Source organism: Eurosta solidaginis, chromosome 3 (genome assembly GCF_040869045.1).
Source record: "Eurosta solidaginis isolate ZX-2024a chromosome 3, ASM4086904v1, whole genome shotgun sequence".
Classification (NCBI taxonomy): domain Eukaryota; kingdom Metazoa; phylum Arthropoda; class Insecta; order Diptera; family Tephritidae; genus Eurosta; species Eurosta solidaginis.
This window is the reverse complement of record NC_090321.1, coordinates 154,580,779-154,606,935: the sequence shown is the minus strand read 5'-3', so window position 1 is coordinate 154,606,935 and position 26,157 is coordinate 154,580,779. Positions and strand designations below refer to the sequence as shown.

General features: G+C 37.2%; 1 protein-coding gene and 1 long non-coding RNA gene across 4 annotated transcripts in view; one reads left to right on the top strand and one right to left on the bottom strand.

The window, feature by feature from the left end:
• Positions 1 to 8,489: 8,489 nt before the first annotated feature.
• LOC137244424 (uncharacterized) lies at positions 8,490 to 16,836 on the bottom strand. Of its 2 annotated transcripts, XR_010950984.1 has the most exons (6): positions 16,654 to 16,836; positions 14,502 to 14,593; positions 9,588 to 9,846; positions 9,394 to 9,534; positions 9,152 to 9,243; positions 8,490 to 9,090 (listed from the first exon to the last, which is right to left on the bottom strand). It is a non-coding gene; the product is annotated as an uncharacterized lncRNA (long non-coding RNA). The 2 variants fall into 2 exon arrangements; XR_010950985.1 differs by lacking the exons at positions 14,502 to 14,593; positions 16,654 to 16,836 and adding an exon at positions 10,167 to 11,510.
• The window catches only part of LOC137244405 (uncharacterized), a 40,222-nt gene continuing 30,136 nt past the window's right edge, over positions 16,072 to 26,157 (top strand). The window contains exons 1-2 of one of the 2 annotated variants that reach the window (XM_067773381.1): positions 16,072 to 16,634; positions 16,692 to 25,374. In XM_067773381.1, the coding sequence (XP_067629482.1) occupies positions 17,557 to 19,173 (1,617 nt within the window). In that variant the 5' untranslated portion in view covers positions 16,072 to 16,634; positions 16,692 to 17,556 and the 3' untranslated portion in view covers positions 19,174 to 25,374. The remainder of the gene's footprint in view (positions 16,635 to 16,691; positions 25,375 to 26,157) is intronic. The other variant, XR_010950971.1, reaches the window with a different exon arrangement.

Genomic DNA, 26,157 nt, shown 5'->3' with positions numbered 1-26,157 from the left:
TAAATCTGCCATTGTATATTTACGAGACATCTTTGTTATAATGTTTTGCCTGTAGCTCTTAAAATCTTTATTTCTATTCTCCAGAGGCCCCTTTCAGTAACTATGAGTTTTGAAATGTACATTTTTTTTCATCAAATTATATGAAGAAAAAGTCTGCATTTTAAAAATCATAATTACTGAATAGGCCCACAGTGCTTCCTCTGAGAGCTTTCCTGTTGGAAGTAATGCTTTATTAATAATATCTGCCCCATGAATCAAAATTTTGTGAATGCTCGATGGCATGTGATACCATTGGTACAAATCTACAAACATTTTTGTGGTCAAAATCGCATACTTTCGAAATGCTTCGGACTCAACGGCGAATCAACATGACATTGTTTGAAGTATGAAAGCAAATCGCTTAATTAGATTGTCGTCAACTCCCTTTATCTCCGCAGCATTTGAAGGGCATTGGAAAAACGGTTGGCTGTGGTGTCATCATTGGTCGTCCCAAAACCTTGTTTTGGTAGATCTACTAATAACCCCATGTCTTCTTTAAATCTATTTTTTCTCTCTTCAACAATCTTTTTTTCCGTTCCTTCAAGAGTTTTGTTCACCAACGCTTGCAGGTGGACTTCCGCTGACAAATCAGTTATAAGAATTGATTATTTTGGAGGATATCATACAATTTTTGCTTTTCTAAGGAATTCATATGCTGGGTAAATGTCAGCATAACTTTATTTAGCCCCAGATCGTATTTCTAAATGCGTTTTAACTGTAAACTTTCGATATATGTATAGATCTACTGCCTCTTCTCGTGTATATTTAACTATCACTGAGGCTGGACGAGTAAGGGCATGTTATATTTTAGTTGCGTCTGCATTTTTGGTGATGGCTTCTACCATTAATGCTGCATCCCGCTGACCTGATAACCTCAAGCTAGAAACAGTTGCAAAGGCCAACCTTCTTTTGAAAAGTTTCTTATCAAATGTGATAACTTTTTCCTTTTGGACTGATGACTAGTCTCCGAAAAAGATATCAGTGTTCATCCCTTCATCTTTAAAATATGTCCGCAACTTTTCCACTCACAAATTTTGAAACGGCCTTTTTTATTGGAGTCAACTTTGAGCTGTCTTTTTTTCTTTTGCGTTATTTTGCTTATACCGAATCTCGAAAAGTTCGTCCTCTGAAATTGTCATATTTCCTGAAAACAAAGTATTACATGAAAACCTGCATTTTCCTGCAGCTAAAGTTGTACTATTTTAGTTATACGAATAGTAGCAAACAAGTTTAGATAAAAATTAAGGCGGATAAACGCGGATAACGAGACTGCTGGTCTTATGAATTCAAAACATTTAAAAAATTTTACTTATCATTATCCCACTATAACATGAAAAACTAATTCCTGTTCAATTAAAATCACAAAAATTTATATTTACTAAAATTAGCATATCTCAGAAAATAAAAACAATATAATAATGTTACGAATATTCGCAGAACTAAGGGGTGCTGCTATCTCTAAGCTAAACAGTGATATCATGCACATCCATAGATCAATCATTATGTAGATACATAAACGAAACAATAATTGCGTCTACACATATGTACCATGTACGTATACGAGCAGCGGAGAATCAATGCACAAACACATGCATATATCTGAGATACTCCTAAAAGTATGCAATGAGAGAAGCTATAAAATCGTGTAATTGTAGTTACAGCTGAGAAATTTGAGAGCTGATGGCAACAAGTAGATTCTGGAAATGGAAGCGCCTAGAAGATGCGAACGTTGAAATCAGAGAGTATAAAAGGCAGCAAATGTAGAGGCGCTGGAATTCAGTTTGATTTGAGCTATCAAGCAGTTTCGATTAAGACGCTATCTAGCGAGCTATCATTTAAGCTATCAGTTTGGTTATTGCGCCAGCTAGTTGAAAAGTATAAGTGTTATTCTGAAGTACTTTAATAAAGGCCATTTTTCCATTATTCAATATTGGAGTTATTTATTCAACAGTTTAGTGATACGAACTTAGCAAAAGGGCAAATAAGAGGATTTGCAAGTAAATTCGTTACAATATTTTAGCAATTGAAGTATAACTCACAGCAGGCCAGCAATTTCACAGTCAATGACAAAAATCCGAGTTAAAACTTTTTCTCAATTGATACGCTTCCAAATAAAGCTCCGTTAGTCGATTCAACTTAGTTAAAATTTCCTAGTTTTTTATTTTTTCGCTTAATTCCGCATTTCTAAATAGAATTTCAAAAGAATTTTTAAATTCAATGATATACTTTTTATACTCAGTTGAGCAGAGCTCACAGAGTATATTAACTTTGATTGCATAACGGTTGGTTGTACAGGTATAAAGGAATCGAGATAGATATAGACTTTCATATATCAAAATCATCGAAAAAAAATTCGATTGAGCCATGTCCGTCCGTCCGACCGTCCGTCTGTCCGTTAACACGATAACTTGAGTAAATTTTGAGGTATCTTCATGAAATTTGGTATGTAGGTTCCTGGGGACTCATCTCAGATCGCTATTTAAAATGAACGATATCGGACTATAACCACGCCCACTTTTTCGATATCGAAAATTTCGAAAAATCGAAAAAGTGCGATAATTCATTACCAAATACGCATTAAGCGGTGAAACTTGGTAGGTAAGTTGAACTTATGACGCAGAATAGAAATTTAGTAAAATTTTGGACAATGGGCGTGGCACCGCCCACTTTTAAATGAAGGTAATTTAGAAGTTTTGCAAGCTGTAATTTGGCAGTCGTTGAAGATATCATGATGAAGTTTGGCAGGAACGTTACTCTTATCACTTTATGTCTGCTTAATAAAAATTAGCAAAATCGGAGAACGACCACGCCCACTTTTTAAAAAAAAATTTTTTTATTCAAATTTTAAAAGAAAAGTTAATATCTTTACAGCATATAAGTAAATTATGCCAAAATTCAACTCCAGTAATGATATGGTGCAACAAAATACAAAAATAAAAGAAAATTTCAAAATGGGAGTGGCTCCGCCCTTTTTCATTTAATTTGTCTAGGATGCTTTTAATGCCATAAGTCGAACAAAAATTAACCAATCATTGTGAAATTTGGTAGAGGCTTAGCTCCTAGGACGGTAACTCTTTTCTGTGAAAAAGGGCGAAATCGGTTGAAGCCACGCCCAGTTTTTATACACAGTCGACCGTCTGTCCTTCCGCTCGGCCATTAACAGGATAACTTGAGCAAAAATCGATATATCTTTACTAAACTCAGTTCACGTACTTATCTGAACTCACTTTGTATAGGTGTAAAAAATTGCCGAAATCCGACTATGACCACGCCCACTTTTTCGATATCGAAAAATGAAAAAAATGCCATAATTATATACCAAATACGAAAAAAGGAATGAAACATGGTAATTGTATTGGTCTATTGACGCAAAATATAACTTTAGAAAAAACTTGGTAAAATGGGTGTGACACCTACCATATTAAGTAGAATAAAATGAAAAAGTTTTGCAGGGCGAAATCAAAAGCCCTTGGAATCTTGGAAGGAATACTGTACGTGGTATTACATATATAAATAAATTAGCGGTACCCGACAGATGATGTTCTGGATCACACTGGTCCACATTTTGGTAGATATCTCGAAACGCCTTCACATATACAACTAAGGGCCACTCCCTTTTAAAACCCTCATTAATACCTTTAATTTGATACCCATATCGTACAAACGAATTCTAGAGTCACCCCTGGTCCACGTTTATGGCGATATCTCGAAAAGGCGTCCACATATAGAACTAAGGCCCACTCCTTTTTAAAATACTCATTAACACCTTTCATTTGATACCCATATAGTACGAAAAAATTCTAGAGTCACCCCTGGCCCACCTTTATGGCGATATTTCGAAAAGGCGTCCACCTATAGAACTAAGGCCCACGCCCTTTTAAAATACTCATTATTACCTTTCATTTGATACCCATATTGTACAAACGCATTCTAGAGTCACCCCTGGTCCACGTTTATGGCGATATCTCGAAAAGGCGTCCACACATAGAACTAAGGCCCACTCCCTTTTAAAACACTTATTAACACCTTTCGTTTGATACCCATATCGTACGAAAAAATTCTAGAGTCACCCCTGGCCCACCTTTATGGCGATATTTCGAAAAGGCGTCCACCTATAGAACTAAGGTCCACGCCCTTTTAAGATACACATTAACACCTTTCATTTGATACCCATATCGTACAAACAAATTCTAGAGTCACCCCTGGTCCACGTTTATGGCGATATCTCGAAAAGGCGTCCACACATAGAACTAAGGCCCACTCCTTTTTACAATACTCATTAACACCTTTCATTTGATACCCATATCGTACAAACAAATTCTAGAGTCGCCCCTGGTGCACCTTTATGGCGATATTTCGAAAAGGCGTCCACCTATAGAACTAAGGCCCACGTCCTTTTAAGATACTCATTAACACCTTTCATTTGATACCCATTTCGTACAAACAAATTCTAGAGTCACCCCTGGTCCACGTTTATGCCGATATCTCGAAAAGGCATCCACCTATAGAACTAAGGCCTACGCCCTTTTAAAATACTCATTAACACCTTTTATTTGATACCCATATCGTACAAACAAATTCTAGAGTCGCCCCTGGTCCACTTTTATAGCGATATTTCGAAAAGGCGTCCACCTATAGAACTAAGGCCCACGTCCTTTTAAGATACTCATTAACACCTTTCATTTGATACCCATATCGTGCAAACAAATTCTAGAGTCACCCCTGGTCCACGTTTATGGCGATATCTCGAAAAGGCATCCACCTATAGAACAAAGGCCTACGCCCTTTTAAAATACTCATTAACACCTTTCTATCGTTCAAACAAATTCTAGAGTCGCCCCTGGTCCACCTTTATGGCGATATTTCGAAAAGGCGTCCACCTATAGAACTAAGGCTCACGTCCTTTTAAGATACTCATTAACACCTTTCATTTGATACCCATATCGTACAAACAAATTCTAGAGTCACCCCTGGTCCACGTTTATGGCGATATCTCGAAAAGGCATCCACCTATAGAACTAAGGCCTACGCCCTTTTAAAATACTCATTAACACCTTTCATTTGATACCCATATCGTACAAACAAATTCTAGAGTCGCCTCTGGTCCACTTTTATGGCAATATTTCGAAAAGGCGTCCACCTATAGAACTAAGGCCCACGTCCTTTTAAAAAACTTATTAACACCTTTCGTTTGATACCCATATCGTACAAACAAATTCTAGAGCCACCCTTGGTCCACCTTTATGGCGATATCTCGAAAAGGCGAACTTAGGCCCACTCCCTTTTAAAATTATCATTAACACATTTCATTTCATACCCATATCGTACAAACAAATTCTAGAGTCAGGCCTGGTCCACCTTTATGGCGATATCCCTAAATGGCGTCCATCTATAGAACTATGGCCCACTTTCTCTTAAAATACTCTTTAATACCTTCCATTTGATACACATGTCATACAAACACATTCCAGGGTTACCCTAGGTTCTTTTTACAACATGGTGATTTTCCCTTACTTTGTCTCCACAGCTCTCAACTGAGTATGTAATGTTCGGTTACACCCGAACTTAGCCTTTCTTACTTGTTTTAATTAATATTTTCTATAACATGCAAAATAATACACTGTGCGGCGGTACGATCGAGCGAAATAAGTATAGGCAGGTGGTCGGATTCCAATGTTACCATCGGTTGCCAGTTGATGCAGTTTACGAGTCCTGCGCTCACGATTGGTATATCTGGCGAACTGTGACAGCTTCCGACCATACGTGTGGGATCGTCTCCGTTTATTGTGCAGAACGTGGTTTCTTCTATTTTATCCGCTAACATCTGACCCCTACTGTATGCCTGCAAGTTTGAATGCCATAGGTCGTGGTGGGCATTGAAGTCGCCTAAAATAATGCGATTATTGCCAGTGAGTAAAGCGCTTTTGTTAGGGCGGTATCCACTGGAGCAGCAGGTGGAAGGAGGGATGTAGATGTTGCTGATTTCTAGGTTTGCATCGCCTGAACGGACAGATAAGCCTTTACGTTCTAAGACACTGTCCCTGCGGCCGATGTCGGGATCAAATATATGATATTGCACTGAGTGGTGTAAGATAAACGCGAGGCCGCCTCCATTTCCGCTCTCGCGATCTTTTCTGTGGACATTATACCCAGAACAGGTCTGCAGAGCAGATCTTGCTGTGAGTTTAGTCTCTTGAATCGCAGCAATACGGATGTTGTGCCGCTTCATGAAATCGGCTATCTCCGTGATCTTCCCAGTTAATCCTTTACAGTTTAACTGCAGAATTCTGAAGTGCAACGGGGGGACGTCGTCACTCTAGGAGTAAGTGATGGGTGACTATGCCTGGTTGTGAAAGGCTAGGAGGCAATTGCTGTTGTGGCCCTGGGACTGGACGTCCTTGGGTAAGCATTGGGGTACCCGGTGTGTTTGGGTTTGCGACCTGGCAACATGGCGCACTGAAACCCGTCGGGGGTTGCCGTCGCGAAAACCAGAAGAACTAGGAAAGTGGCACCGTCCAAGGCAGGAGCTGCATTGGGCGGATGTCGCAAACATATATATACTGTGCTGCCAAACGGTGCAAAAGGAGGTAGGGACTAAGAGTCTGTTTGCCTGTTTCCCTGACCTACGGGGCAAGAGAATATGGAGCAGTCCCGCTGCAAGGAGCTGGTGGGAGAATGACAATTTGTGGGAGGGACGCAACAAATTAAATGGGGTTTCACTGAAATGACAGTCCTTGGTCGCGAAAATCCCGAGTAGCTCCGTTACATAGAACCTACTGCCTAGGCTGCTCTTAGGGCGCCGTTTTCAATCGCGAGGCTGATAGGTGGGTCTCCAGTTGAGCAAGACGTTTCTCCATGGGTTGGAGATTGATGACTATACTGATTTCATTACGGTGCTCGGCGTTATTGGCGATTCCAGTGGCATTGGAATCCTTGGCTGGCATACTTACATTGTTGGATTGGGTGTTTGAAGTGGATGCCCCATCACCAAATTGCTTCACTTCCATTGTGGATAAATTCAAACATATATATGGGGTATTCCATTCCATTTCGACCAATTTTGAACCCGACCCCTTTAGAATTGGCTGAAAGTTTTTCTTCTTTTTCTAGCTTACGAAAGACGTTTTTCAGAATTTTTTCAAATTTTTTCATCCAACTCAAAAAAAGTTATGAATTTTTAAAAAAACACCGTTCTTGCTTTCAAATTCTATAACTTTTTCAAAAATTGACCGTTTGGGATCTTTTTTTTTTATTTTTCTTTAAATGTACTTTTCGGAAAAAATACAAAAAAATTTGTAAAGATTTTTTTTTTTGTAATTTTTCAGTTTTCGAGATTTTTCGAATTTCGTTGGAAGAAGAAACACTTTCAGCCAATTCTAAAGGGGTCGGGTTCAAAATTGGTCGAAATGGGATGGAATACCCCATATATATATATATGATGAGTAGGCAATAAGGATAAAGAAGTTTCAAAAAGAAATGAAAAAAAAGGGAGGACGGGCTGTGCCGAAGACTTCATACCTTTCATGAATTAGCGTGAACAATAATCTTATCCCATTCGTAATCTCCAAATAATCCGCTGTATAAGATAAGAAATATATAATGAACAGATGTACATACCTATAAGATAAATATAAAATAAAAAAATAGGTAGGTACTTTGTGTGAGGATGCAAAGTTTCACGTGTTTTGTGGTCTGCATGTATAAACTATGATTAAGAATCACGTATTTCAACAATATATTACATAAACGTAAGTATCTGATGAAATTTGAAGCTTCTAGCCGTAAAAAAGGGACAAAAATTACAGTTTATATGGGGTATATAATATATGTACCACCGACACAAATCACACACAGAAGATTGCGCATTGCACATGTAAACAAAAGATCAGCTGTTTTTGATGACGTAGCAATTGCTCATTTTCATTTAGCCGCGCTTTGATATACGTATATTTTTGAAGGTTTTAATTAAATAATTATATTAATAATGCATTGTTCTGTGTTTGGGTGTGATAACGACAACAAGAAAACCAGTGAAAAGAAATGGAGATTTTTCCATTTTCCAAAGGATGCAGTAGTGGCTAAGAACTTGCTTAGTTTTTGCCACCGAAGGGGCGTAGTGAATCTCAAAACAGCATGCATATGTGAAGTGCAATTCAGTCCCGAAGATTTCGAAAGAAATATACAATATGAATTAATATTTTATAATTACATATATAATATAATTATTAATAGCAGCCTAAAATAAATTTGATATATGATATGATTATTAATATATCCACATCTTTTTATAAACACCACTGTCCGGTATGGAGTCTTCTGTTTGTTGTGTAGATGCTGGTTGTTCGGCGGATGCACCCGCTGCTGAACCTGATTGTGGTGTGTCTGTTTTTTGGTGGTCCGATTGGTAAATTTGGCGGTCACCGTAGTGTGATGGTAGCGTGCTCCGCCTACCACACCGTATGCCCTGGGTTCGCAGCCCGGGCAAAGCAACATCAAAAATTTTAGAAATAAGGTTTTTCAATTAGAAGAAAATTTTTCTAAGCGGGGTCGCCCCTCGGCAGTGTTTGGCAAGCGCTCCGAGTGTATTTCTGCCATGAAAAGCTCTCAGTGAAAACTCATCTGCCTTGCAAATGCCGTTCGGAGTCGGCATAAAACATGTAGGTCCCGTCCGGCCAATTTGTAGGGAAAATCAAAAGGAGCACGACGCAAATTGGAAGAGAAGCTCGTGCCTTACATTTATTTATTTTTTTTTTTTTTTAATTGATAAATTTTCCTCGAAAATTTCACGTAAAACACGAAATGTGTTTGGTTCTCCTATATCCACGAATAAATCATGCTTAACACCATATTCTAGTGGATATTCCCACACCCAAGCTTGTTCAGCTTCCTCGTACTGGGAAGGATGTTGTAATACAGATGGCGGCATTAATATATCATCAAGAAATCCAAGGGTATGTATGTATGGGAAGCGCCATCCCCCTGTAGGATTATTAAATCTTTAAGCGACACGATATCTTTGAGCACAATGCAGAGACCCAAATTTAATAAAACCTGTTACATTAAAATGCAAGTTTAGTAATTTCACATACACATACACATATATTGAACTTACTTTATTGGCCAATTTTCGTCCCTTATTGCCTCCATCAATTCCAAGTGAAATTGATCCGGTGCTATTCGGATGGTGTCCTTCAATTCTGCGTTCTGTAAAAATTAAAGTGGTTATTAAAAGTGTATAGGGCATTAATAGACCTCTCGAAAGATAACCTAAGAATCCTAACAGCTATTCTTACAGGACACTGTAGACTGAACAGTCACATGCAAAAGCTGTGTATATTATCGAACAACACATACCGATTTTGTGATCGTACTGAAGCCAATTTCATTTCCCAATTCCTCGCCCATTTCTGAGCTATAGGCGCTGCAACCCACATGGCACCTACACGTCCAGGTTGTGTAAAACATATTTGTAAAACCAGCCACAACTATTCAAATCTGAGAATATGAGATATTAAGTTTTTAATTTTTCAAATTCTGATATATTTTACCTGATGCTCCTTTACTGCAGCTATTAGATCCTCTTTAAATGGATTAACGATATTGAATATAATTTAGCACCATTGCGTGCTATTATCTGTATCAAGCCATTGATTATAGACTTGCAACAAACTCAAATGGTCACCATGCATATGATTGAAGTTCTTACGAGCTGTACCGGCATGTATTTTATCTTTTGGACGATAGAATATTGCGCTATTCACAGAAAGCATCGCTGCAATTTAAACCAATTCTTCGGAACATTTGTACCTAAAATTACGGAATTCAAATTTAATAATCCGGTTTACAAAGTATGGAATTCCGAGTATTAAATCAAACTAAATTATACGCATTAGTTAATTACATTTCAAACTCGTAAAGCAAAATTTTCCAAACTTCTACTACTTCTCACTAGCAAATAGCATTTTACCCATCATTGGATCAACTGGAAATTCGGCCATACGTCTACCCAATTTCGTTAGTTCACCATGATGGTTGAGAGCACCCAAAGCGTATAATTATTCTAAAGCTAAGGCAAGCGGTTCATGTGGCTGTGGATCTAAAAAGTCAAAGTGAATTAGATAACTTACACCAAGTGCTTTAAGCATAAGCACAGCATTCCCAAGATTTATGCGCCGTATCTCTGGTACAGAGCTGTAAAACTGTGCAATCATTTGAAATTTGTTATCATTGATTTAAGAATGCTTGCTCTTCAATCATTCATTCCTTGTTATACGCCAATTACACGGCTAAAGTATCCTTGTGCCAATTACCAATTTGCACAAGGATTTGCCCGGTGTATGCACTGGTTGCGCTATTTGCGCAGAGAACTTCGCTTAAATCAAAACGAGTTTGATATTTACGCATGTCTGCAAATATCGCACATGCTTTTTTCTTCGTGTGTGGTGAATGTTATACAGTTTACCTGTGGTTTCTGATAATATAAAATCAGTAATTATTGCTTAAAAATGTTAATATCGAAGGCGTAAGGACCATCTCTAGCTTGTAACAGGAATTCACACAAATTCAATAATACATAATAATTTAAATGAATATTGCGCAGTGCTGCAATGAGTTGAACTGGTCTTGCAACTAAAATATATATATTATAAATGCAATGGAAAATAAACACTTCTGGTGCGAGTTTTTCGACTTATACTGTGAATTACCAGCACTGTGGAAAATAAAGACTGGTTTTTTATACAATTAGTGCCTTTTTTATACATTTAAAACACATGTTTCATTTGTTGCGCTACTATAAAACTGAATATTGCGCAGTGTTTTTGAGCCGTTTATGTCAAAATTTTCATTTGCACAAATTTCGTCGTTTTATATTTGCGCATGGCTTTTGTGTCATGTATGGGCCGTACTAAGGAATGTGGCTTAAAAGTAAACCCATTCTTCGTTCAGTAGTGGAAAAAAAGAATCATTCCTGAACTCATTAGAAAAACAATGAAGTAATTGAATGAAACAAACATTTTTCAACACAGAATAAGCGTTCAAATGTATGCAGCCTTTGCTGAGTGTGCACACACTTTTCTAGTACCAATCAATTATGAAAAATGTCGTACATGCACAAAACCCTCTCAAATAACACATGGTTGTATTTAATTAAAGCCCCTTCAAAATATAAACCCAAAAACTTAATTATTGTCCGTGATGACCAGTTTATTCGTTATTTAAATGGTAATAAAGCACAAAGAAGTTGAAAAGTATTTTTATTGAACTTTTCCTAAAAATTTAATAATAAAAAAAGCAAATGACAAATATTACAACATCCCTGTTTGTCATCGTTTCAAATAAGTGTTGCCAATGTGCCACATAAAAGGTGCTTGCATGAAAAACTACTAACCTACATTTGAAAGTCCTCAGTTGGTGATTAAACAATTGAAGAAAAGGCAATTCAAAAAAAAAAGCTCTTAAGTTCCTTCATATATTCTTCTTAGCGGTATATGGTCAAATACTGTATCTATACTGGTTTGTGGGTTTGTAAATTGTAATAGCAATATACTATTTTTCTCTAATTTCTAAGAAAAATATTCTTCTAAACACAATAGTTTGTAATTACAATCAACTAACCTAGGCTCTATTGGTAGTTGTAGCTTTTTTGGTAGCAAAGAAAAGTGACTTTGAATAAAAATCTGCTCAAGTAAGATAGAATTCGGCGGCCACCGTGGTGTGATGGTAGCGTGCTCCGCCTACCACACCGTATGCCCTGGGTTCGCACCCTGGGCAAAGCAACATCAAAATTTTAGAAATAAGGTTTTTAAATTAGAAGAAAATTTTTCTAAGCGGGGTCGCCCCTCGGCAGTGTTTGGCAAGCGCTCCGGGTGTATTTCTGCCATGAAAAGCTCTCAGTGAAAACTCATCTGCCTTGCAGATGCCGTTCGGAGTCGGCATAAAACATGAAGGTCCCGTCCGGCCAATTTGTAGGGAAAATCAAGAGGAGCACGACGCAAATTGGAAGAGAAGCTCGGCCTTAGATCTCTTCGGAGGTTATCGCGCCTTACATTTATTTTTTATTTTAAGATAGAATTCAACCATCCAAAGCAATTTCAATATTTTACCAATGCTGTGCAAATAGGCATAGAGACTAATGGTCCTTGTCAATCACTCGGGTCCTATATTTATATCCCGTCAAATACTGTCAAAACATCAGCTTTAAAAAAACTGTAGTCCGATGGAGCCAGTCAATCACTTTGTGGGGAGGGAAATTAATAACGTCTGCAGAGCTTCTACCAATTTTTGTGGCACAGATGAAAGAAAACGGGGAAGGTGACTGAGGTGAATAGAAAAAGCCTGAATCGCTGTAGGACGATGCCATGGAAATAGACATAATTTTATCGAAATTCTCTGAACTAGGAAGCTCCAAAGAAATCGCCGATAGACCTATATACTTTGATGAATTTAAATGACTTAAACTCAAGTATTTGTTTTTGTTATATGATCGACAAAAAACAACCACATATTACTCTATTTGGTCAATGCACAATGTGTTCATTTACATAATCCATTTTACAGCAATAGCAAAATAAGTAGGACATATAGTAACATCTTGACACATAGGGAGAAAGCAATAGATTGTCTTTGCGAAGTTTCAGCAAAATTCGACTATATCTTTATGTTTTTAGTATACTTTATATAATCAAGAGCCCTATGCTTTTATATATGCAAGTTATCCGCGAGATATACCAAAAAAGGAAACCAGTCAACCCACAAGAGCCTAAAATTTTTTTTATCTTACACGATTAATGAAAGAAACATCAAGCCAATCATGATGTATACAAAATCTGCTATGAAGTACTATTTCTTGTAAGTCTTATGTTTGGACACCATGAAGATGATTTAAGACTTTCTAGTTTTATAATAATTAACTTGAATATTTAGAAGGGGTTATTATTTCTATTGACCAGTTTTACGCCTTTTGTGCACCCAACTCCTAAATTGATTTAACATATCTGGGGGCAATGAAAGTATACAAAAAAATAACCTTGGGGAAAAATATTTAGTACTGAATGAAAAAAAAATGTGCATTCATTTCAAGTTTACACTCAATAAAGATTGCGAATGGTTCGTAAATTCACACTCTACATTGAATTATATTTTAGCATTCAATAACATACACAATTTGGTTTTGAGTTGAAAGTATTTTAAGCCATTCAGGAATGGAGATTTATAATATGCAACCAAACAATTACAATTTTTAAAAGAATGCTGAGATAATGCACACTCAATTGATTCAATCTTTTTATAGCTCTGCTCTGGTACAGTATTATCTTCTGATTAATGTTTGTAAGCACAAGCAGTATAGAGGCGAAAGCATTTGCCTGGCGCAGTGCGTCCAGTACGTTCTCCACGCTGATTTGCTGTTGCTTTAGAAATCGGTACATGATTCAATACCAGTACGATAATTAAAATTATTTCGCTTGGCAAAACCAGGATCTATCACATATGTATATAATGTTGTCAATTGTGAGCGAAGTTTCGGCGATATTTGTTTAGATATGATACAATTATAGTTGACCGATAAGAACGATATATTTACGGTTAAAAACATTTTAGTGATTAAATTATTAATTAAAATAGAATAAATTTACAAAAAAACATGCTCTTGTATTTTTCAATAAAAACAGCATATCAGCTGTTCGAAGCAATTTTGAACTCGTGAACATAGTGTACAAGTGTGTTGACTTCTTTCTGACAGGCACTCGATTAAGTGAGCATAACGGGAAAATCTGAGTTGCCATTGTTGTTTCGGTTGAAAACGGATCTTAGGGTTCTGTGCAGAGACGTATAAGATTGAAACAGGGTTTATGTAGTCACAAAAGTGTTGCTCCTGTTCCACAGCATTTTAATTTTATATCATGTGGAAAAGTGTTCAGTTCAGAGTTATTGATTTTCATTAAAAGTTTAATTTATTACGGAGGGTCACTCCTTTAAGTTTAAAAAGCAGAGAAAACGTTAAGTTTTTCAAATTATTGTGAAAAACTTTTTAATTTGAATTTCTGTACCCAAGTTCACTATATCTGTGTAACACAAGAATCTGGAGGTCAATTCCTTAATACTGAAAAATGTACACTTATTGAAAACTCATTTGCACATACAATTTACACTTTGAATTAAGTTGTGTTTTTATGCAGAAAATTTTTAAACTAAAAATAAAATTTTCATTTGTCAGAAAAAATAAAGAAAAAACAGCCTAATGTCAAAAAACCCTTTCGAAATACAAACTGGCTTGTTTGTTTCTTATGAACTACGTTGTATTTTTCTTGTATTTCGTTAGTTTTTTTTAAATATAGTTCACACATTTACACCAATGCTGAAACCTTATTGGCTCCCTCGACAAAAAATATAAGAGAAAATACAAGAAAAATACATAGAAAATAAAGTAGTGTCATATAGGAGTTTGATTTGTTTGCACTTACAGCACCATTTTATTTGCAGGAGACTTTTACAGCTACAACAATTAAGGCGGATTTACACAGACGCTTTGGTTGTGTTGCATTCATTAGTTCATCTGTCGGGCAAAGTATCGAAAAATTTACATAAATGCTTTGGTTGCGTGCCTACGCTTTGACAACGCCAGACAAAAACAATGAAATGCCGTACGTTATCTTTGCATTGAAGCGACCAAAGCCTTTATATAATTTTGCCCTTATGCATTTGTATAAACAGCCTTATACTAATTTCACACAGACGGCTTATTGAATAATAAAGGCAATTTTCTACATTAAGACGCTTATTGAGCTCAATCTTCCCTACAAAATTCGAATCTATTATTATTTCATTAGTAGCTAATCGAATGCCTAATGAAGTCAAAAGCACAATGCAACTCTGTTGGCAGCGTTCTGCTTCCGTTTCCGCTTCTTAGTTTTCAAAGCAAATGTCATTGTCTGCATGGCGGAACGATACAAGGTGGCCGCATCGAACAGCTGATTATAACCTTTTTTATTTGATTTGATACATCAACTGCCGGCGCAGTACGATTTTGACATTTGTCCATCGAATTTACAAGTACATGGAATTTTTTTTGTTTGTAGGTATGTCACCATGCTCCCACCTTGTATCATTCCGCCATGATTGTCTGTCTCATCCTTCATACTAATCGAGCAGTTACTTCTGTGTGAAAGCAAAAAAATTACGATTTCATTAGCAGGTGAAATGAGATCATTAAGTTTCTGTGTGAAAACAGTATTGGAAGTGAAATTTTTCCATGTTACTCGTGTGGCGCTTTATATTTTGACTCTAATTTAAATAAATTTTTCTTCCCGTATGTTGTTGCAGGCTAGAAATCTTCTAGTATTCTTATTTCCGCGGAAATATATGCAACTATTTCATCTGTAAATACTACAAAGTTTTATTAAACTATCAAATGCAACTCAGCTTGAAGTACTCTTGCGTACCAAAAATGCAACCCTAGACCTGAGATTTGCATCAGGTGAGCGAGGCTCTTTGTAGTTTTGACGTTTATCGCTTAGCTGACACACTTGTATAGGTACACTATGCTCGTTAATGCGCAATCTTGGTAAGTGATTTGTGTACCACCGACCTCTATGATTTTTTTAGACAACAATATCTGCTATATAAGTAAGCATTTGGTGAAATTTGAAGCTTCTAGCTGTTATGATGGGGTAGAAATTGCGAACAGTTTCTTATCTGAACAAATGTTTGTATGAGATATATACTTTATATACCACCGATCTTTATGATTTTTTCAGACAACAATATATGCTATATACGTAAGCAATCGTTGAAATTTCAATCTTATAGCTTTTAAAATGGGGCAGTAATTACGAAAAGTTTCTTATCTGAACAATCGGTTGTGGGGGATATATGGTATATATACGACCGATCTCATCCATTTTTTCAGACAACAATATGTGCAATATTGTTTAGGTCAGGACCTAAATATCTTTATACTGCAAACACGGCCACCCTAATACATAACTTATTTAGTGCAAATACATTCTTACATCATTTCATGTACTGCACACCCACATGCATACACATTCATGTATGTTCATCACATATATTCAACGTTAACACGGGTAATTGAGTTTTCCATCGGATAACAAATATCCATTGGAAAACCCTCGCACGATCTCCAGTTCGACAACACGGAGATCACTTTCCATTTTCTGTTCTATTTCAACCAAGGAGGAAGAAAGTCGCTGCTGCTGTCACGCCACATCATATACCAAAGGTAAAATATTGTACCAACTTAACACAAAATAAAATTAATTATTGTCATCATTACTAATATAACTATTTGCCTTTTATTGCTTTTTCCATATCCACATATATATATATATATTCTCCGTGCTACCACGCACCGTGCAAGAATATACATTTGGTCCTTTCTCACCGTGAGATTTTTTTTACAAGCGACAAGAACTTTACATATACAGTCCACATCACAGAAAAGGCAAATCAAGATTATCTATTATAATTTTTGGCACAACAAACAAGACCTTCGAGATAGAGCAGCATTTGGAATAAAAACAAAATCATCTTTGCAAACCATCTACCAAGCATAGATAGCCGCAACAACAAACAAGGTACGTGGTTATAATTTACAGCGCACAATTTTTTTTAAGTGAACATTTTTTTTTAAGTGAATTAAGTGTTAAAAAGGCCTTTTGTCTATCAGCATTATCCCCCCACCCGCGGTAAGGTTTTGCTGACACAGCTTAAGGTAACATAGTGCAGAATTTTTAGTAGAAACAATATTAATTTTAACTTAAACTGCACTATTTTCGGTTTCACATAACCATATATTCTTTTTAGTTTCCTTGTTTGTTAAGTTTCAACAACAACAACAGCACTTCACTTTGGTTCACATACCCAACAAAAAATTCTGCAATAATTTTAACTGCTTATTTGTTGCTTATTATTTTTACACTTTGCCTTTTTTTTTGCGGTTAACATATACTGGATTAACACAACGAAGTCCAGGTTTTTTGTTGTAAAAAATAACCATTACATCTGTGTGGGTGGCGAATCGGCATTTTTTATATACATCCGCGCATACAAAATTACACTAAAAGAAATAGATAGTGAAAATTTAAAAACTGCATTGCATTTTAGTCTGCGTTTGCTTTTGTTGCCCTCCTTTCTCTAGCTTTCTTTTCAGTAGCTTAGCTAGTTATACGAGTCGGTGGAATTTTAACACCTATTATTACGCAATTGAGGGTTTCTCCTTAATTGCGTTAACATTTTGCTAGGTATACGAGTCGGTGGGTTTCTACCACCGATCAATACGCAACTGAGGGTTTCTACCTTACTTGCGGTAGCACTTAGCTAGGTATACGAGTCGGTGGGTTTCTACCACCGATCAAAACGCAACTGAGGGTTTCTACCTTGCTTGCGGTACTTAATTACATAACACTAGCTGAGCAGAGAGGGCAACAAGAGGTTTTTACCTCAAAAGTATACATTAAATCTTCCGGATTTCTATCTGTATACATATCATAAGTAAAAATGGATGCATACATACTTTTTGCTGAGGCAATTGTCGAATTCGAATCAGATATCGGTAACGTGGCTGATCTCGATAAACACACTTTTTCCTTTCAACAAGAAGAGTTAAAAAATATGTGGGTAAAAACCAAAAATGCTTATGACGCGTTAATCTCCGCGGGTTTGTCCAAAGATGAAATTAAAGCCATAGAAAAGAAGCATAAGCTTTCTATGGCTAGTTATTTTAAATGTATGTCTGCTATGTCGGCTCAGACAGAGACCCTTAATAAGGCAGAAACAGAGAAAATTGACCAGCCTGCCCAAAAACAGACTGATCGCAAACACCATCTTCGCCTCCCTCCATGTGATACCGAAGTCTTCAAGGGTGACTATTTGTCTTGGCCAACATTCCGAGATATGTTTACGGCCATTTACATTTCGAACGACGATATTTACCCCATTGAGAAACTATATTACCTCAGTCAGAAAACAAAGGGGGAGGCCAACGAAATTGTTAGCAACGCACCTGTCACAAATGAAGGGTTTGAAATGGCGTGGAAGAACCTCACTGAAAGGTATGAAAACATGCGTAGTTTAGTTAAAGCTCAGCTCGACACTGTCTTCGGAATAAAACCTATTGAAACGGATTGCGGTAAATCTATTAAAGATTTACAATTAAAATTAAATAATTGCATGAATGCATTAAAAGGGCATAAGATAGATTTATGGGATGCACTTTTTGTGTACCTTTGCGCAGAAAAATTGCCCGAAAGCAGCCTCTCGCTTTGGGAACAGTCTTTGGGGAACAAGACAGAGATAGCTAAATGGGAGGACATGAATAAATTTCTTTCTGACCGATTTCTTCCGTTGGAAAACGTGTCTGGCCATAGAGGCAATAAGACTTCAAAAAGTTTTAAGCCTCATATTACAAAACCAACTCCTGAACCCCAACAAAAAAAGGTTGGCAGCTTCCAAACAAGCGTCAAGAAATTTAATTGTAAAATGTGTCACACAAATGAGCATAAACTACGCAACTGCACGAAATTCCTTAAACTTTCACCTGCCCGTAGAGTCGATTTTATTAAGAGCAATAATAGCTGCCTGAATTGTTTATCGTCTGGACATACTGTGTCGAAATGTACTAGTTCTTATAACTGTAGTACATGCCATTCTCGACACAACACGCTCCTACATATACAAAAAATTCATCAAAAAGCAGCAGTTCATAAAAGTAAGGAAGATGATACCCCTTCAACATCGCGACAAGCACGAGAGAAGCAAAACTCAAAGTCCAATGACAAGCAAACCTCCAATGTGCAATCTTGCCATGCGCATAATACCGCTGGTGTACTGTTAGGCACCGCTCGTATCAACATACATTATAACAATACCAATTTTTCAGCCAGAGCCCTAATTGATTCAGGTTCTGAATGTTCATTTATTACCGAACGTCTCAAACGTCGAATTAACCTGGCATCCAAGAAAATTCGCGCTCAAGTTTCCAGAATAACTAACTCATTCTCTGCACAGGTCAAAGAGTCTTGTTCAATAGAATTGCGGTCACTAATTGACCCATTATTTTCTTTGAACACAAAAGTTCTTGTCCTGCCAAAGCTTACAGGGGATCTTCCAACATGACAGATCAGTGCGATGACCAGACAATCATTCCCTGATCTCGAGTTGGCAGATAAAAGATTCTTTGTCAACGAACCAGTGGATCTAGTTCTTGGAGGGGACATTTACCCTCAAATCATCTTGAACGGATTGCAGAAGAATGTCCTTGGTACGCTCTTAGCACAAGAAACTGTTTTCGGCTGGATACTTACAGGCCGTAAAGATGTGCAAGAGCAACCCTAGAAATCGCCTCCTATTACAGTGACGTATCATTGGATAAGCAATTATCCACCTTTTGGGAACTGGAAGAAATCCCTAAAAACAAACGCTTTAATGCGGACGAACAATACTGCGAGGAATTACACAGAAGTACCACCACTAGGGATAATACCGGGAAATACACAGTCTCATTACCTTTTAAACGAGAATTCCTCTCAAATATATCCCTAGGGCCTTCTCTTAAAAGAGCATGCTCTCAGTTCTTCCGGAACGAGACACGCCTCGCGAAAAATCCTACTTTACAAACGGAGTACAATCGAGTTGTGACCGAATACGAGGAATTGGGACATATGTCAAGGATCAACAGCTGTGTGCCACCAGACTTCTCTGACCATTATTTTCTACCTCATCACGCCGTCATCAAGGACGAAAGTACCTCCACGAAAGTTCGCGTTGTTTTTAACGCATCTAGTCGGACCGCAAACGGAGTAAGTCTGAACGACGTTTTGTATACAGGTCCTACGCTACAAGCTGACCTAACTATTCTTATGCTTCGCTGGAGACTTTACAAATATGTCTTCAACAGCGATATCGAGAAAATGTACCGACAAATTATGGTACAACCAAACCAAACCATATACCAGCGCATAGTATTACGTACTAGCTCTGAAAGCCCTGTCAGCCTTTACGAACTGAAGACTGTGACATTCGGGGTTAACTGTGCTCACTTTTACAATTGGCAAAGGACGTCGAAGACACCTTTCCAATTGCATCCACAATACTAAGAGAATACATGTATGTGGATGATATTCTTGCTGGTGGACACTGCATCCAATCAACAATTACTGCCAGAGATCAAATATCTCAGGCATTGCAATCAGCCGGCTTTCCACTAAGAAAATGGACAGCCAATTCCGACCAAATACTAAAGGATATCCCTAAACAGCATCTCCTTAACAAAGATTTCCTGGAATTCGAAGACGCAAGTTCAGTGAAGGCACTAGGAATCAGGTGGAATGCACATAATGATGAGTTTTACTTCATCGCAAAACCAATGGAAAATTGCGACACTTTAACCAAAAGAGTGATCTTATCGGCAATCCGTTAACTGTTCGACCCATTAGGATGGCTTGCTCCAATAGTAGTTGTAGCCGAAATAATCATGCAAAACATTTGGCTTGAAGGTACAAAATGGGATGAAGATGTATCACCAACTACTAGGGAACGTTGGAACACCCTTATGGAAAAGTATCATGAAATTAATAACATTGGGATACCGCGCTGGACTCACTTTTCCCCGCACAACAAAGTGGAAATTCACGGTTTTTGTGACGCATCAGAGAAAGCGTATGCCGCGGCGGTATACCTGCGAGTGGAAAACAACGACCAAGTTCTGACCAAGTAGCTCCTGTAAAAACTATATCGCATCCCCGACTGGAATTATGCGGAGCCGCACTACTCTCCGAAATGATGGAAACAATTCTAACAAATCTCAACTTAGGGAATCCAAAAACCTACTTATGGACCGATTCAACGATTGTACTGGCATGGATACGAAAACCCCCTTGTTCGTGGTCAACTTTCGTAGCACACCGTATCACGAAAATCGTCGAAAAGGTAGGAAAGGATAATTGGCGTCATGTGGATTCGGGATCAAATCCAGCCGATATGGCTAGCAGAGGACTCCCTGCACATGAACTGGTCAACAATTCCTTGTGGTGGCAGGGACCTTCTTGGTTACAAGAAGACATCTCAAAATGGCCTACACAAGATATATCTCCCAACACAACCATCGAGGAGAAACGAGTGCAAGCACATGCAGTAACTACCAAAACGGATTTTGATATTCTGGATAGATTTTCGAACCTACCCCGAGCCTTAAGGGTGATATGTTATGTCTTGAGATTTCTCGAAAGAACTCATCCAAAGACAAAATATTATTTTAATAAAACGTCATATCTGGTTTCATCAGATGAAATCGAAACCGCTACGCAACGCTTAGTTAAGATGTCGCAACAAGTGTTTTATCCCACAGAATACAAAAATCTGAAGTCAGGCAAGCTCTTAGATTGTAAAAGCGAAGTGCTTCCTCTTGACCCTTTTCTAGACAAGTATGGCATTATAAGGACTGGTGGTCGCATCCGCGCGGCTCTAGACCTACCATACAATGAACGCCATACAATAATCCTACCTTACACAAGCAAATTTTCTCGCCTTTTAGTTCAGTTTATCCATGAAATCTCTTTACATGGAGAAAATCAACTAATGTTTAGGCTTATTAGAACCCAATACTGGATTCCTAGGGTTAAAAATATGATAAAATCCATCATTCACAATTGTAAGGTCTGCACAATCTATAAAAAACGTGTACAAACCCAACTTATGGGTAACCTTCCCAAGGAACGTACCACATTTTCCCGACCATTTACTAATTCAGGGGTAGATTTTGCAGGACCATTCGACATAAACAGTTATAGAGGTAGAGGTTGTCGAATTTCGAAAAGTTATGTCTGTCTGTTTGTCTGCTTGACTACGAAAGCCATACATTTGGAAGCCACGACCGACCTTAGCACCCAATCCTTTCTCGCGGCACTCTCCAGATTTATCGCCAGGCGAGGATGTCCGAAAAATATATATTCCGACAATGGGACTAACTTTGTCGGAGCCTCACGATCACTTAGATTTGAGTTTAAAGCATTTATAGCTGATTCGCGTGAGAACGCATTGTCTAAATATGCTCATCAACTTCTGCAATGGCATTTCATCCCTACTGCCTCTCCTCATATGGGAGATCTGTTGGAAGCAGGAGTAAAAAGTTTCAAAAGCCACTTTCGAAAAGTGGCAGGTAGGGATAAATATACTTTTGAGGAATTCACAACCCTACTTTGTCGAATAGAGGCTTGCCTCAACTCGCGACCATTAAGTCCAGCGTCGAACGAATCGACCGACTTAGAACCCTTAACCCCTGGTCATTTCCTGGTAGGCGGACTTCTTCTCGCTCTTCCAGAAATAGATTCCAACGAGAATCCTGCCTCCATAGTCAATAGGTGGCATAAATTAAAAGCTTTGCATCAAACCTTTTGCAAAAGATGGAAAAGAGAATACCTCTTAGAAATGCAAAAGCGGGTCAAATGGAAACACCCGAAAGCAAACATCAAAATAGGGGATTTCGTCGTCGTGAAAGACGACAATGCATCTCCAAACGAATGGAGACTTGGAAGAGTGGTCAAACTCCACCCGGGAGCAGATGACCTTGTACGAGTTGTCGACATCACGACTGAAAAAGTTCAAATTACAAGGCCCTTGGCCAAACTGATTCTACTTCCACCAGCCAATGAAACAAGTGGAGAGGTATCCACCGATGACCAAACCGATCCTTAAATTAGGACATTACACTTCTTTAAAATATGTAATGCCACTTCGAATTATCGGCATAAAATAAAAATTTATTGAAACGAAACCCTCGCAGATAGCCAAGCTTATCCGCCACAGAATGAAAAATAATAATTAAAAACATTAACTAACTACAAGCCGAACTACACAACAATCTACAAACAGTTTACCACGTTTTCGTCCATAAGCTGCAGGAAAATAAATTCAATTCGCCATTTTTATTTCAAAAATCGGCCATCTTTATTTTCTTCATCAAAATGTACCTAAATAAAAAAGGGTTTAATGTTTCAATTACAAGGTACAACTGCAACAACTTAAAAATTTCACGTCACGTTGGTGTAATTGGACAACTACCATACATAAGCATTTTTTTCTTATTCAATTCCATTATTTTTCATTAAAAACCAAATTCGCAAGTAGGTATAAACCTCACATGCAATCGGGTATAAACCCACCACTCGTTCAGAGTATTAATAATGCGTAGCATTGAAATTGCAAACAAATTTACATCTTTATTTTAAACGGGAATCGATTATAATATTTTTAGAGTTTAATTGCTGTTTCTTATTGCTCATAATAACTTACAACATTTTGTGTAGGGTATTGGGAGACACAGCAAATGAACCAAAAATAATACAAATAACGTGCTTATTTTCCACTCAAAATAACACAATTGTGCACAAAGCATTTATTTCCGGATTTCCTAATCAATTAAATTATGCAAACCAGATGGACGAACTCCATTAATTAGTCCTTAAGGTCTATTCTTGCCTACTCTTTGTTGTTGTTGGCTGTGCAGCGACCGGTAATACTGCAACTTAAATCCCTTCTTGGGTGTTAATTGCAGCATAGTGTATATGCATACATATGTACACACAGGGACATCATTTAATTGGCATAATCTGAAAAGAAAGGTAAATACAAGTTAGTGAAATCATACAATTAATGTAAATTACAAAATTCCTCTATGTTTACCTACCGGCATGTTTACATTTCGCTTTTGTCATTTACATGACATTTTCATCTACGTGGTATGGTATTGCCATAGCGAACATTTTTTTTTACACCAATATGGCTGTTTAAGTGGAACATGATCCGTTCCAAATTTTTTTTAATGTTTGTAACTACTGATTTCACGAATACTTTAGTGAAAACAGTATTACAAAATAAGTACAAATTGCAAGAAAATCGTTCAAAACTCGAAAGGCTTGAATTTTTTCGCAACAAAAATTTTTTCAACTACAATATTTTCACCGAAATCCACGAACTTAGCTGGAAAAGGCGAAACTTTCTTGGGTGGCAGGAAACTTTGTGACAAATTAAATCACAAAAATAAAAACCAAATTATAAATTTTCGATCAGATTCGAATATACAAATTTTTATTTATTGTTTTCAGTAGAAATTATGAATTAATCACTCGCAAGTGTAATTTATTGATTTTCTATGTATCCAATGCAGAAACACGAAATTTAATACAAAGAAGAGATAGGATGTACTCAGGGAGCACTTAGAAAGTGATCAATAACCCATTGATAAACAGTTGTGCGCTCACGCGGTCATTCTTGCATCACTGTCCGAACTTTGGACAACCCATAAGCAGGTCCATGCACATGGTCAATCTGCTATAAGCGCCTGTCGGAGGGTCAATACGAATATAAAGAGTTTCATATCAATATGTATGCCATTCAGCGTTCGCCACCAAACCAAAAATTAAAATTCACATATAATATAACAAAATAAATCCAATCTGACACGGAGACACGTCCTTTTCGTCTGGATATAACATTTAACCTCATAAAGTTAAAATCTGGAACAGAGACTTGGCCTCTTTGTCCAGATGGAAAATTAATTGTCACATAATCTAACAAAATAAATCCAATCTGGCACGGAGACGCGTCCTCTTCGTCTGGATATAACATTTAACCTCATAAAGTAAAATCTGGAAGAGAGACTTGGGCTCTTTGTCCAAATGGAAAATTAATTTACATTCGTCGAAATCTGGAACGGAGACGTCCAGACTACGAAAAATCTCGGAACACAAAAGAGATAAATACAGTCCAAATATGTATACTGTATAAGGTGCGCTGAATTATAACCCGTTCTTGTTTTCAGCTTTAATATGTTGCTTCTTTTTCCTACAGCGGCTACTATATGCAAACAAGTCCGGACGTGATCAGCCAACAAATTTTCATTCAATAATACAAACATATTGTATCTAGTTTTAAGTAATACGTCCGCGTGACCGCTTCAGCATGACTCCTTCATTTTAAGATGTTGCTTACCGCAAGGGGGCCGGCATGTTTAGGTCAGGACCTAAATATCTTTATACTGCAAACACGGCCACCCTAATACATAACTTATTTAGTGCAAATACATTCTTACATCCTTTCATGTACTGCACACCCACATTCATACACATTCATGTATGTTCATCACATATATTCAACGTTAACACGGGTAACTGAGTTTTCCATCGGATAACAAATATCCATTGGAAAACCCTCGCACGATCTCCGGTTCGACAACACGGAGATCACTTTCCATTTTCTGTTCTATTTCAACCAAGGAGGAAGAAAGTCGCTGCTGCTGTCACGCCACATCATATACCAAAGGTAAAATATTTTACCAACTTAACACAAAACAAAATTAATTATTGTCATCATTACTAATATAACTATTTGCCTTTTATTTCTTTTTCCATATCCACATATATATATATATATATTCTCCGTGCTACCACCCACCGTGCGAGAATATACAATATGGTGAAGTTTGAAGCTTCAATCTGATAAATTGAGGAAGATATGACAAAAATCCTCTTTTTGTGAAAAATCTGTTGTATGGAGGATATATGCTAAAGTGGTCCGATCCGGCCGGTTCCTACAAATGTCTAATCGGACACCTAAATACACCCACACCAAATTTTATCAAGATATCTCAAAAATTGAGGGACTAGTTTGCATACAAACAGACAAACGGACATGGCTAAATCAACTCAGCTCTTCATCCTGATTATTTCGGTATACTTAATGGTGGGCTTATCTATTTTCCTTTAAGGACTTACAATTTTGGGATTCGTGACGAAATTAATATATACAATTTCATTTTCATAAAAGGTGTAACGGGCTTTACTCACTTTGTTTGTTAAAACTTTGTTTATTTATTGATATTTTAAATATATAAAAAGAAATCAAATAGGCTTTAGAAAATATGTTAATAAAAATTTGTAAAACGAAAATTATTCTACAATATTTTCTCAACTTAAAAAGTTCAGTTAAATAAAATATTTGTTAATAAAATAAAATATTTATTAAAACAACTAATAAAATTGGTGACTATTCCAATAAATTGGTGACCCCGATAAAAAGAACATTCTTAAGCAGTTCCAGCGGAGG